The sequence below is a fragment of the Propithecus coquereli genome, unplaced genomic scaffold (genome assembly GCF_000956105.1).
Source record: "Propithecus coquereli isolate 6110/MARCELLA unplaced genomic scaffold, Pcoq_1.0 Scaffold240, whole genome shotgun sequence".
Classification (NCBI taxonomy): Eukaryota; Metazoa; Chordata; class Mammalia; order Primates; family Indriidae; genus Propithecus; species Propithecus coquereli.
In genome coordinates this window covers 963,800-978,313 of record NW_012147953.1, presented here as the reverse complement: position 1 = coordinate 978,313, position 14,514 = coordinate 963,800, and the positions used below count along the sequence as shown (strand labels likewise).

Sequence of the window (14,514 nt, the reverse complement as noted above, 5' to 3'; positions counted from 1 at the left end):
AAGAACCAAAGCATGGGTATTGCATTGCACAGATCTGGGTATCACATCGATGCACTTTGTAATTATCAGTGTGCTTGTTGTTCACAGATTATCATAGAAAAAGGGGAAAAAAATAACCTTTTTATGAGGAGAAAGATGGTATGAATATTAGTAGTGGCTGACACTGAGTCCAAATAGTCCCCATCCTAGAAATAAAGAAAAGTGAACAATGTCAATTTTGTGTGTGTGTGTGTGGTGTGTGTGTATTCATGTGTAGATACAAGAAAAATGTTAAGGTATTCAGTCAGGAAACGAAAGGTTTAAAACTCATCTTTCTTAAAACTTGTTAAAAGCATAGGGAAAACGAAGTAGAGGTAATTGAACTGAACCAAAAATTCGTACAAATAAAGACATACATGGTGTTTTTTAAAAATATATGAAACTTAAACAAGCTACACTTTGTATTAAATTCCTTTTAAATTTGTTTTAAAGATTTAAGATAAATACATTTATGAATAATAAGGCTTTGGGTGATTTAACCATGACACCACACCCAAGAGATTAAGCTTGATACAATTTTCCTGTTAATTTTTCTAAGTTTTTTACTAATCCATTTTTCCTGTGGTTTAGCAACGACAAAATGCTGTTTACAAATATTCTTGGTGGAAAAATCTAGTCACCGGCAAACAAAGAAATGCTGATTTCTCTTTTGTTTGCTCTGGAAGTAAAAGGACTATTTACCTTAATAACTATCGAAAATACTGTTTAAATTCTGTACGAACCTAAGCAAGATAGATAAGTGCAGAGCTCAGTTCACAGTGGGAGATGATTGGCTAAAATAAAGCCTCATTTATTAAGAGCTACACTTAACACCAAGAAAACATTTCTAAAATGAAAAGCAAAGATAAGCATTACTGTATTCATGACAAAAGATGACATGGGGTTTTAAAACTACACCTAAATTGTCAAAATTAACTTTTGTGGGTTTTGATTTTATTGAAATGAGAAAAACAATATAGCTCCCTGGTAGATTAAAAGTCAATATTTTATTTTGCTATTCTTCTGACCTTTTAAAACCCTTAAGTTCTAAATTTCGATCTTTAAAAAGCTTTCCTGCAATGGCTGTTTGTGGTTCAAACATCAGATAACTACATGATTTAAAACCCAGTGCTGATTATTTTCTTTTTACATTCTGTATGGCAATGGAATATTTGCCCTTTCAAACAGTGAAAAGATTTAGCTTTGTAGTAGTGCTTTGTGTGAACTGGATACACTCCTCAAAAGAGACACTGCACTACAGAGTGACAGTTTTTTGAGGCATGTTTACCTGCTCATGTAAGAAATAAAATGGAATTGAAACAAAGGACTAAAATCGAAGAATGGACTTACAGTTCTATTCAAAATCTTGGCTTTTTATAATCATGAATCTGTGATATTATCAATACCATAAACCACAGATATTAATGCTATTAATTTTTTAACTAAAGAACTGTCACTTTTATTGTATAGGATTAAAGATTAATAAATTATAAAAGAATGAAATTCCACCTTGAGCCCAAAAGGCAATTAATCTTAAGTACAAAAACAAAATGAGAATCAAAACAAAACAAAGTGATCCCAAGAACCTGGGATACAGCAATGCATAAATGAAGGAAGATAGGTATATAGTGAAGAAGTCTTTCAAAATGCCCCAGCATTAAATCGCACACTGAGCTGCTGTCACATGTGACTATAGTCCCATAGAAATGGCCTCAGTTATATTTTATCTGGTTTCACAAAAGGTCATTTGGTACCCTTTAAAACATCTGTTCCTTCGCTGAAAAGTTAGCTGCATCACAGAGGGAAACCAATGAAAATAATCTATAGAGACTTTCAAAACCTGTTAAAAAAAAAGTTTAAAACATCGTTAAGAGAAATTATAAAGATCTTGGGGCTGAGTTGGGAAGATTATTCCATCTGCCCCACAGAATTTACCCTTCCTTGCTTCGAAATGAGTATTTTGGAACAAAGTAGAGCTTTTAAAAGTTATCATCATTATTATTACAGTTGTTATATAATACATTAAGAAAGATGAAAACCTTTTTTCTTTCCTTAAATCAGCCCAATGGTGCTATTTTACATATCGATACAGTTGAAAGGAAGTACTGTTATTTTGGGCTGCAGTGTTTCCTCCGCATTGAAGAAAGCCCATTTTGAAATTGGATATTGTATTAAAACAAAGAAGAAAATATTATTTTAACTGTGTGCAATTTTTGAAATTGGACATTTGTACATCTTTGGTTTTACCTAATTCTCTTGCATTAATGATTTACTGTTTTGTGAATAATGTGTGCTAAGACAAATTAAGAAAAAATTATCTGTGAAAGACTTTGTATATAAAATAAGTGACCCAAACCTTGGTTGTGGTTTCTATACTTTTTGCATAACATACTGGGATTCCTGCAGATTTGTATCTGAAACATTCAAACATTGGGATATTTTTAAGATTTTACAAGGGTCTGACTGTATTTATAATTATTTTAAAGCAAACATCCATTGACTAACCTATAACATTGTAAAAAGGAATAAACAGGTGCATTACAGAGGAAAACCAATGAAAATAATCTATACGGAATTTCAAAACCTGTTTAAAAAGTTTAAGAAAAAATCACAATGTAATCTTACAAAGGATTTTCTCAAGAATAAGGCTTGGATATAGAAAAGTCATAATATAACAGCATTTTTCTACTCAGAGAGAAGAGTGGATTCAGACAATTGCATGGGTCATCAACATCAAGAGAAAGACATTGGAATCTAAGAGCTTTGACGATAGCAAAGAAAATGTCCCTTTTCAAATGCCTAACATCTAAGTCTAAATTCAGGGTAGGACTGGCTGGCACAGGACACCTACAGGTCTTTCTACTAGTCTACTAATAATATGAGCTCATTTTTCTGCCCAAATTGGATATCTGACCTTATTATCTTCCCCCATCACCCAAAAGTAAACACTCCTAGATCACTAATCACTGTCATTGTGTGTTCAACTAATGACACTGAAGTATTAATATTAATAGGTGCTGTAACAGAGATTACCAAGAATAGCAAGGGTGCGGGCATAGAGATACTTTAGATAGAGAAGTAACTTTTAAGCTCAGACCTAAGGATGAAAGAACAATCAGTAGGGCCTGCAAAAATTCAGGGGAATGGCAATGCAGGCCATTGTACCAGTGAACAGCAGGTACCGAGGCCTGAATGGGAAATGCCAGGAAAGGCTGACAGATTCAGCCAGCAAGGAAACAAGCCACTGTTAGAATCAGTTTAGTCACCCCTCCGTGTCTGTGGGGGGTTGGTTGCAGGCTCTCCCGTGGATACCCAAATACATGGATGCTCAAGTCCCTGATATAGAAAGAGGGCAGTATTTGCATATAACCTAGGCACATCCTCCCGTACACTTTAAGTCATCTCTAGATTACTTATAATACCTAACACAATGTGAATGCTATGGAAATTGTTATACTGTATTGTTTAGAGAATAATGGCAAGAAAAAGTCAGTACACGTTCAGGACAGGTACAGCTTTTTTTCTGTATATTTTCTATCTGTGGATGATTGAATCCAAGGATGCAGAATCCTTGGATACAGAGGGCCAACTATAGTTACATAGACAGTAAAATACAAAGATAAAGGTGCCACCTCCGCGTATGTCTTGTTCCACAGCAACACAAACGGAAGACGGGCCAGACGACATGATAATGCCACAGAGGTAGGTCACCCTGCTGCTGGGATGCCAATTCCACGTTGTGTGTAAGTACAGTAGTTTTATACCCTAACGGCACTTGAGGTGGAGTCTCATAATTCATCAGAACCCAGGAGGTAATGACGAACTCAACTGTACCCTCCCTAGGAGACAGGGAGGCCCCTGTATCTTCATGTTCCAGGAAGATCACAGGACATTGTTCCAAGGCTCGGGGCAGCTACGGCAAAACCTTGCCTACATGGACTAAGTGGACACACACAAGCTCATCAGGGTGCTGACAAGAGGAGCAAGAATGGTGGCAGGAGGACAGTTAGGAAGCCACTGCACCTAGGACAGGCAAGATATGGTTTAGGTAGGCTGAAAAGCAGAGACAGCTCAACATGGAGTGATTTGACTTTCATTTTGGAAGTGGATCCAGAAATACTTGCTAATTAAATTAGGTTAGGGGAGAGCATGGGAGAGAGAATGTCAAGGATCAAAAACAGTTTATAGGCAGATGTCTGGCTTGAGAAATTAGGTAAAAAACTTGGGGGAGAATCAGGGTTACTGAGAAGACAATAGGGAGTGGGGACCAGAACATAAGTTGGAGTGTTTGCCTGTGAAAGGAGAAAAAGATACTATATCCATTAAAAGAGAAGAAAAATGATAGTTTTTATTTACTTAAAGGCGTATAAAAAGCCAACAGTTGAACATTGAGGAGGCTAGTATTTAAGACAAGCTAGAAAATATGAAAAAGTAGTAAAATTATTATCTCAAAGTTAGAAAATTAACTTAATAGGGAAACATGGTAAGACTGCTGAACAGTACTGAAAATCCACTTTAGATTTGCTGGCATGAATGTGAAGATGGCCTGTCCGGTATTCTTCAGCAATGCTCAGCTGCTTGGGAACAGGCATGAAGGAAACCGATAATAGCTGGGTGTTACTTGCTGTGGACTTTGAAAGAATACTTTGCAGAGTCACACAGGCAAAGGAATTGAGGACGTACGCAAGGAAGCAACTAGGAACCTGAAGCTGAGCTGAACAAAACAAAACCTGAAGACAGGAGACAGACGATGATGTATAATAAGGGTGAAGTCAAAGTACAGAACTTTAGCAAAGGAGAGGAATAAGAGATAGTGAATGGAGAATGGAATTCTCAAAATCAAATCTACAGGAAGTTTCAGCTGCTGCTAAGGATCCAGGTGCTGCTAAGGATCCCGGCCTGTGATGGGATGGAGGAAAAGATTAGCAAACTTAAAGGTCATTGTGTTGTATTTGTTATCCATAAGGAATCACTAAAATGACTGCTATAGAGAAGCAAACTAAGCCAGGAGCTACAGCTACAGTATTCATCCAGTGGGCAGGATGTCCTTCTCAGAGGTAAGACAATAAGGAAAAGGAGATAATGATAGAACTTCAAAGACCTAAATGAGAAGTTATTTTGAAGTGGCAGTAGGACAAAGAGGACACCCACCACAATCTCCTGCCCCTGAAAGTTATATGGGATAGAATAGAAAAAGCTTCTACTGAGGTGAACAGGGTACTAAAGGGATACCTCTGTCAGAAAGGCAAGGAAACAACTAGAATATTAGGAAAAAAGACCACAGAAGTTAGAGCTGCTCTGAAGTTAGAAATGTATCATTAACCTATGTCTCTGGAAGTTCAGCTCATTGGTTTATACCAAGAGTCATCAAACTATGACAAGCAAGTCAATCCTGCCCCCTGTGGACTATTTTGTATGGCTACGGACTCAGAATGGTTTTTACATTTTTAAAGGGTGGTAAAACACACATGCACACACATAAATATGGAACTACATTTGGCCTGCAACGCCTAATACAGTTACTATAGTTTACACAGAAGTGCCAAAAAAGTTCCCTTTACTTTGTTCCATGGCCATGGGCTGTAGAAGCTGTCTTACAAAAATATGCTACTGATTTGAAAGTGGTCTAGATGAAGGGAGTACAAGTTATTACCACAGAAAGATCATGTTCTACAGACAAGGATTAAGGGTATAATTTTAAAGCATCGCTCTACAGACAAGTTACCTCTTCAGCTACTTTGGTCCAGCTAGGAGTAACATGATGTTGATTGCCATGGTCACAAAGGATAAAGTAAATCCATTCATTCGACAAACATTTATCTATCTGTTCGAGTTCCCAGCAGTGGAACTTGTTAGTTAAATTTTTTGCTTTGACAGCACAGGGGAAACTAGGAACAATTGTTTGAGGGGGAGGACAATCTGCCAATTTCACAAGTTATTCATCTAACAGTATGGGCTTTTAAGTATCAGTCCAGATAAAACAGTTCTTATTCTCTTTACTGTAACTTATGACTCAGTTTTTACAGCCATTTTAAGACTAAATATGAACGAGAGAGAGAGAGAGAGAGAGAGAGAGAGAGAGAAAGAGAGAGAAGGAAACTTTTCAATGACTAAAGAGATATTAACTTATTATGTAATCATTAAACCATTCTCTTACATAGATTACTAAAGCTAATCAGCATCAGGTACATTACTGAAAGTGAAATAATTAGAGCCATGACAAGTAAAATTACGGAAATACATTTTATTTTTAACTTTCAAAAGTAAAATAATTAACATTTGAAGTAAACTGTTAACAAGATGTAGTTGATATCTGTTAACCTCATACGGCATTGTTTTTTTTCTTGAAAATACTCAAACACACTTGCATTGCATCCTTTAGAAAACAGGATATTTGCATTTAACAAGTTCTGTGAAGAACACAATTCTACAACATCCATGTTTTTCACGATACTTGAAATATTGAGTTAAATGTCAACTTAACCTATCTCTTGGAAGAAAAAAATAACACAATTAAAATCATTGATTCTCTAATCTTTAGTTCTGTCTCCACAAATAAAACCTACCACTTTTCAGAATAAGAAAGCAGAAAATAATATACAATCAAAAGGAGCTAACCTGGTATTATCTATCCCCTTTGTCAAAAGATAAACAGATTAAGTGTGGGAGATCAATAATCACTGTTAATTGTTTTTACCATTTAACTCTGGCTCATAAAATAATAATGTATAATCCATCAGTGTACACAAATTCCATATCACATTTTTCCCTACTTTATAATAAAAGAAAATAGGCTTAATGTTTAAGAGGAGAATTAGTGTAACATAATTGCTGAAAGATAATTTTGCTATCATCACAGCTCAAGAAGTATCCACAGGAACCTTTCAGAAAACAGATTACTGTCCATTTACCAAAATGTCAGATTACATAATCCTAAATACACAGGAGAAAAAAATTAAAACATTTTTTGTCTTCACTCATATTGCTCCCCACCCCCGAAATTCAGATTAAATAATTTTTGCAGATCACTTCTATTTTAGCAATTTAATGTAAATAAAAAGCAATCTTCATTTCTAAATAAAAACCCTAACACCATTTTTGAAACTGCAAATGGGACTCTCATGATGTAAGAAAATCAGTTAAATAGCAAATTCTTGTATCTCGACATTATGTTCCATAATCAATTAGTATAACTTGAAGGTCTCAAATTATTTATTTTCAATTCAAGTAAGGACAATTAGCCCACTGCAGTCATTTCCTCATCTGAGTCACTTGATTCATCTTTTAGTTCCAAACCCCCGAAGTCTTCGTCTACAGTTATAACAGTTTTCCTCTTGCACTTCTTGGGAACTGCATCATTAGCACAAATTTTTCTCATTGTGATGTTTGGCAATTTCTTCAGATCAACATTCCATTCCCTAGACAAAGAAAGAGTATAGAGTGTTGGTAGGAGTTGAAGCAGGAAAGCAGGAGAGAGTCAATTTCAAACTGTGAAAACAGAAGAAAGTTTACATAGTTATAGCAGATTCAAATACACTAGAAAGAAGCAATATAAGTTCACTACGAAAAAAAACAACATCCTAAGAACTGAGACTTCTTTTTCCAAACCTTCTGCATTTTCTCATTAATCTACAGTGGTAGTAACTGCACAGAGAATCCCATATATTTAAAACTTCAAAAGCAATAAAGGAAAATGTTAGGTAGGAGTCACAATGAAACTTTGTTCCATTCTTTTATTCTCCCTACCTGACTTTCTCCCTCCGTCAGGCTATACGGATCATGAATCTCAAAAGTATGAACTATGTCATACCCAGCAAGTTTCCAAAATGCACGAAGGTTTTCCTTTGCATACACAGTGCTACATCAAAATTAAATTTCAGCAATCAAACCACTGTTATTCTTATAACGGAAAATTTTCAGCTTTTCAACTTCAGTATTTTCTGTGACAATTAATTAGCGCGGGAGCAATGTGAAGATTGTTTTGAGAACTCTAACCAGCAATATTAAGAGGCTATGCTCATCTCTTCTCTCGTTTCTGGCTTACTTTGAAGGCAGCAGAACATATATTGTTTTAGAAATATGAAGCATTTTTATTTATTTAATTAAGATCACTGGCAAAAAAATATTTAGGGTATAAAAAGAATCCTAAACTCCATGTATTTAAGTTATAAAGTACCTGCTATACATGACCTAATAAACAAACTGCTTCTTAAATATGATAGATGAATTCTATTAGAGCTAATTTAGTTTCTATGAATTTACAAAAGATGACTGTATTTAAATTTATCTAATTTCAATTAACGTTAAATTTCAGACCCATCAACATGGCCTAGTTAAGACCAAAATGATTGATAAAACAGAACTTATGTTTGAAAACTAAAGAATTGAAATCCTACTCAGTGGTCTCCCTGGTAACACACAGGAGGACAATTAGAGGGACCACTGGACCATGCAGCTCCTTTCCCTGATATCAGTCCCCATTTACCATCTTCTTTCTAAAAGAGGCTACTGCACAACAGTCTGGGGATATGACTCTGAGCCACCAAGTCTATTGCTGTTATCTTTTTAAAAAATAAGAACTGGAGAAGAACAGTGAAATCAAGTTCTTTGAAGCATTAAAGTATTTTAGACTACACTGAAAAACAAAAGGTATACCATGTCATTATCATTTTGGTGTATATCAGGTGTTTTAAATAAACACAACTTCAGAAAATTCTTACTTGGTCTGATAAAAGAGAAAAGGTTAAAAGAAACCCCTGATTTTCTTTTAGTTCTAATGTCTAGACTCAAAAGGGAAGAAAGTTCATGCCTCATATATTTTATACACAGCTTCAAGGGAACAAGAAAACAGCCTCACCTAAAAGTTTTCAGATTACTTGCAGTCACAATGTCTGGAATTTCTGGAAAAGAAAATCATTTATATGCATTAGGCAATATTTTCATCATTTTACAGTTTCCCCAATTTATCATTTCAGATACAACAAACAATAACTGACAGACAGCAAGAATATCCAAAAGAAAACAGGATTCCAAAGCATTGTTATCTTTAACATCAAAAGTTAAATTTGGGAAGTATAAAGGGCTTAACTTAAGATGATGATTTAAGAAAAACGGTATTAAATAATAAATTCTAGCACAGAATCTATGAAATAAAACCTATTAACAAAATAAACTCTGCCCTTTTAACCATAAAAGGTATCCAGCAAAATCTAACTATCAATCCCCTAAAATAACATGCCAGATTATGTTATGTTTTTTCTTGGTGAAAAAATACAATTTTTTCAAGCATATACTTTACCTTGGCAAGTAGAATTTATCTGAGGAATGCAAGGATTATTATGTTAAAAAAATCACGTTATCAAAATGTGAAAAGAAAATTTTTAAATACTATAATCAATAGGTACTCAATGAAGTTCAATAAAATTTAAAGCCATCTTTAATAAAAACTATGTGTATGACAGTTCCTTACCATGATTAGAAAATTCATCATAAACTTATATGTATGATCATACTTAAATTGGTGAAACGCAAGAGGTATGTACAACAAACACTGAAACACTGTGGCAAAAATCTGGCCAATGCAATACAATATTAACTAAAATTTAGTATCAAGTAATGAAGAAGATAAAACAAACATGTTTGATATACTGCATACTGACTTTTACAATAGTTTCAGAAAATAAGAGTGTGAAGGGCTAGGTATTAAAAGATATAAATTAAATACAAAAGTTTTTAAAAAGGAATTTTAATGAGTAAGAAATAGTTATACCACCAAGAAATAGGGGGTAGGTGGTCACATCTAGTCTTCTCAGAACCTTATCAAAACAGAATTCGGTGACAACTTCCCCACAGGATCCTACACACCTGTAAACTAGTTGGAATCTGTCTACCAGACGCATCCCTGATCCTCGGAAAAGCACTATGGCAGAGTCGGAAGAATGGCAGATCTGAGTTCCAGTACTGGCTCTGTTGCCAATAAATGTTCACTCTGGATGTGCTCTGTTTATTACTGCCAATTAATCTGGCCACTACATGTTGAACAGATTTTAGGGGGAAAGAGTGGAAGCACAGAGACCAGCTGAAAGACTGTTACAATGGTACAGTTGAGATGATGGTGGCCTGAACTAGGGAGGTGGTGGTAGCAGTGGTAAAGTCATCAGATTCTAAATATATTTTGCCGATGAGTTAGATGTAAACTGTGAAAGTGACTCCAGGGTTTCTGATCTGAGCAACTGGTAAAGTGGTGATGCCACTAACTGAAACAGGAAACTCACAGGAGGAGCAAGTTTTCAGAGAAAAACAGGACCTAGCTTTGTGACACGTCAAGTTTGAGATGCCCGTAAGACATCTGACCAGAAAGTTTGAGAAACCCAGGTTTGCTACTGCAAATCTGAAGTTCCAGGGACAAGTCAGTGTTGACAATATAAATTTGGAAGTTATCAGCATTACTATCACAGTAGAAAGAGATGATATCACTGTCGCAAAATTGATAGTTTAGTTGGCAATGCAGAGGGAAAAAAAAGAATCCAAAAGTATTCTAAATACAAAGAAAAGGAAATCAAAGGAAGAAAATCAAACTAAATAAACAGAATAAGTAAAACCTTTGAAATGAATTATAAATCGGATACTGCTATGTATTTTTAAAAGAAAAAATCACGACAGTGAACACACCGAGGCCATAACCTTCATACTGCTGCCGCTCCCGCTCCATCGTCTGCTTGATGACTGTCTCCCGGGAACAGTGCCGCCTTCCCCGCCTGCCTTTGATGCTGTTCTGTAACTCGATCTGCTCCAGCTCACTGCTGAATCGATTTAAATACCTGAAAAATAAGAAAATGATCAGTTACAAAGTCTTATGTATTTGGCTTATATTAATTCATAGAAACCTTAGTCCCCAGCTGTCCTTTAAATGTTTATGTTCCTCTGAATTCCTCAGGTCCTCGAACCTCTGTACCCCTTCCCTGGGTAACTCTACCATTTCCTTAACTTCATGGACCAAATCACAGCCTGGTATCAAAGTATCTGTTGAACTGCAGACTTTCACATTCAGCCACTTACTGGACATCTCCATTTAGATGTCCCTTAGCGGTTTCACCAAAACCAAACTTGTCATCACCCTATCCCCAACCTCCCCCATCAAACGACTCCATCTCGTGGGCTTCTTATCTCAGGAAATAGTGGGACCATTCGTGCACTTGCCCAAGTGAGGAATGCAGGCATACTCCTGGACTCCTCTCTCTCCTTCATTCTATATCTAAGTTTTCACTAAAGACTGAGATTTCTGCCTTCTCAATATCTTTAGAATGGTTCTTTTCTCTTTATCACACTACTACTAACCAAGCAGAGGCCACCATCATCTCTTGCCTAGATGTCTACATCAGCCTCTCAACAGTCCTCTGGCCAGAGCCATGTCTCCCTCGCACATTTTCCTCATTCTCACAACTGTCGATCTTTCCAAAGTTTAAACATGATCATCTCAGGTGCCTGCTGTAAAAGCCTCCTATGGCTCATTATGTCCTTAGAGAAGGTCCAAACTCTGAGACTGACACCTAAGGTCTTTCATGAGCTGGTTGTCACTTATTATACCTGCTATACTGTCCCCCTTAAACTCGTTATTTCAGTCATATTAAATGTCTGGCAGATCATAAAATATGTTCTCTTTGCTCTCACCTTGGAGCCTTTTAGATATTGTTCTCTCTGACTAGACACTTTTCAAATTACCTTACCTGGATCTGCTAATCCCTACGTTTCAGGTGCCAGTTTAGATATTTCTCCAGGAAGGCTTTCCTGATCCCAAGAAACTGGGTTAACTACCACTCTAAGGCCCAGAAAGGTTACAAACCTACTAAAGTAGCTAAGCCAGGATATAAATCCAGTCTTTCTGTTAACAAAGCCCATTTGCTCTTCTGCAAATGCAGGACAGAGCTCTGTCTCTTAAGGAACCAGGCTGGAGAATTATCTTTTCTGACTCTTTGCTCGTAACATTGCCCAAGGTTTACCTTTCAATTAATTCACAAGCATCTTTCTTTGAATATCTCACTTTTCGGGGATCAAGATGATTTTGAAACCACTGAAGTTTTTCACCTATGAATAAGAAGTACCAAGATAGTTTAGCACTACAAGCCATAACTTGAGCAAAGAGGTATTTATTATAATTCTCAACACTGATGTGTTTAAAACAGAACCAAAATTTATTTCAATGTTAAATATAAAATCTTGTGTGGGCTCAAAGCTAATTAAAGCAGTCTGTCAGAAATTAAACTGTCACATTTTAATTTAGGGAAAAGACAGAGGTGGGATGGATGCTCTTTTGCATATATTTCTTATCCAACATGGATGCAAAACAAGAAAAAAGAATACTGTAACAGAACATTTAGCTTGAAGTATTTAAAAAGCAAAGGACAGAATTTGTCTAAAATAATAAAACAAACGATTAATGATGAAAAATGATATTTGCTAAACATTTAATAAGCTGCAAACACTATATAAACAGCTTCACACTCCTCTGAAAATCTGCACTATTATTATTCCCATCTACAGATAAGAGAGGTTAAGTAAACTGTCCAGGGCCCCAAGGTTAGTACATTAAGCACACAAGAGCTGCTAGATAGTGTGCAAAGTGATTGAGAAATACTATCCAAGAACCAACAGAATTCATTCTTATAAATAAATCTAACCATCAGGGTCACTTTCAGTTAGATATCTCAGTATTACAGCATACCAATATCCCATTAGAAATATTTTTCTATAACCTGATGAAGCATCAGAGATGAGGGTTCAAATACCTTTTAGTAAGAAAGCCTGATAGTATTTTAAAATCTCAGACTTATCAGTAAAAATTTACTAACAATAAATTTGACCCCCGAAAAAGAGACTGTGACAGAGATAGAGATTGAAGATGTATCCACATCATTAAATATGAATTGTTTTTTCCATAATATATAAGCTATACTATTCCATAATCCTAACAGGGAGTTAGAATTAAACCTTACGGATAGATGCATGGATGGATGCATACATGTGTGTAGACAGGTAGGTAGTTTAAATATAAACAATTTCTGAAAAACCAAGGTAGAAATTAACATTCTTTATTCCAAAAGTTTAATGATTGATTTGTTCCATTTTGTTTCATTTTAATCCAGTCTGGTAAAGAAAATTCACTTTGATAAACGTAGTATTTCACTAGGAAAATAAACATAAAAATAGGTATAGGGCAGAAATTCACACACTCTAGCCAGAATTTTAATAAGTAAAACCCACTTACCAATAAGGTTGAGACGCAAGGCCTTGTCATTCTTCAATCTTGGAAGAAAAGGTATATACATGTTAGAAAATTTCCAAAGCAAGCTTTAAAAATCTGTCAAAAACAACAAGAAAAATTGTCCAAAAAACTTTAATTCAAGGATCAATTTTTTACACATAATGCTATGCTTCTCTTTTAAATGATCAGAACAAAATGTCATCAGAAATATTTTTAGTTCTTCAATAATTAAAGGAAGCTTATAGAACAAGCTAGTTTCAAAAACAAAACTGAAAGCTTAATTGGATTATGAATGTTCAGATGGATTTTGTATAATATGCAAAATACTGTGCACAAGAATAATGCATACCTTCTAGAAGATTGCCACCAAGACTAAAATGCATTACTGTCATCTTTTAAACTTTAATAAGAACACAGGATGATTCCTTTTCATAAATTTGATAACAAAATTAAAAACCCATCTGTTCTCAGAAAAATTGTAGGTAATATACACCTCCTATTATTGATATTCTAAATAATTATTCATTGAAGAGCTCTTTGGATACCTAGTCTTTGCCAGACTTTAGACTAGCCTCTAGTAATGAACATAATAAGCCACTTTCCCTGTCCCAACAAAGCTTAAACTCTAGAGGGCAATGAAAACATGGAGATGCATACAAACCACAAAAGCATATTTAAAAAGCACCTATAGGACTTTTTAGGATTTGGGAAGGTTTTCCAGAGCAAGTAAACTTTGAGCTGAGATCTGAATATTAAGAGAAGTTATTCAGGATTAAAAAAAAAAAAAAAAAAGGAGGATGGGGAGCATGGGAATGGGAAAAGAAAACTCTTAGCTAAAGGACAAGGCTTTGTATAAAGGGGAAGTACACATGGCTTTTATCCATAAAGGAGTAATAAGCAAACCATCCTCCCATTTTACACAACCAGAAAACTAGAGAAATAAAATGAAGGCTTTTTTTACAAAAACGTTTTTAGCTACAGAATGGGAAAAAACACTCATAATACAAATAACTAACAACTTATATCTAGAATATACAAACAGTTCTTACTACCTAATAGACAAAAAATCCAGTACCAAAAAGGGCAAAAAGATCTGAACAGATTCTGCATCAAAGACATATATAAATGACCAATAAGCACATAACAAGATGCTCAACGTCGTTAGTCATCAAGAAATGAAAATTTAAACCACACTAAGATACCACTATATACCTACTAGATAGGCTAAAATTAAA

The 14,514-nt window shown here is 35.2% G+C and overlaps 1 protein-coding gene across 1 annotated transcript in view; it reads right to left on the bottom strand.

Moving 5' to 3' along the window:
• Positions 1-7,208: 7,208 nt before the first annotated feature.
• TMA16 (translation machinery associated 16 homolog (S. cerevisiae)) overlaps positions 7,209-14,514 on the bottom strand; it is a 17,800-nt gene continuing 10,494 nt past the window's right edge. The window contains exons 3-7 of the mRNA XM_012646096.1: positions 13,283-13,320; positions 12,018-12,102; positions 10,690-10,838; positions 8,876-8,918; positions 7,209-7,436 (exon numbers count right to left, since the gene is read on the bottom strand). Coding sequence (XP_012501550.1) covers positions 7,256-7,436; positions 8,876-8,918; positions 10,690-10,838; positions 12,018-12,102; positions 13,283-13,320 — 496 coding nt within the window. The 3' untranslated portion in view covers positions 7,209-7,255. The remainder of the gene's footprint in view (positions 7,437-8,875; positions 8,919-10,689; positions 10,839-12,017; positions 12,103-13,282; positions 13,321-14,514) is intronic.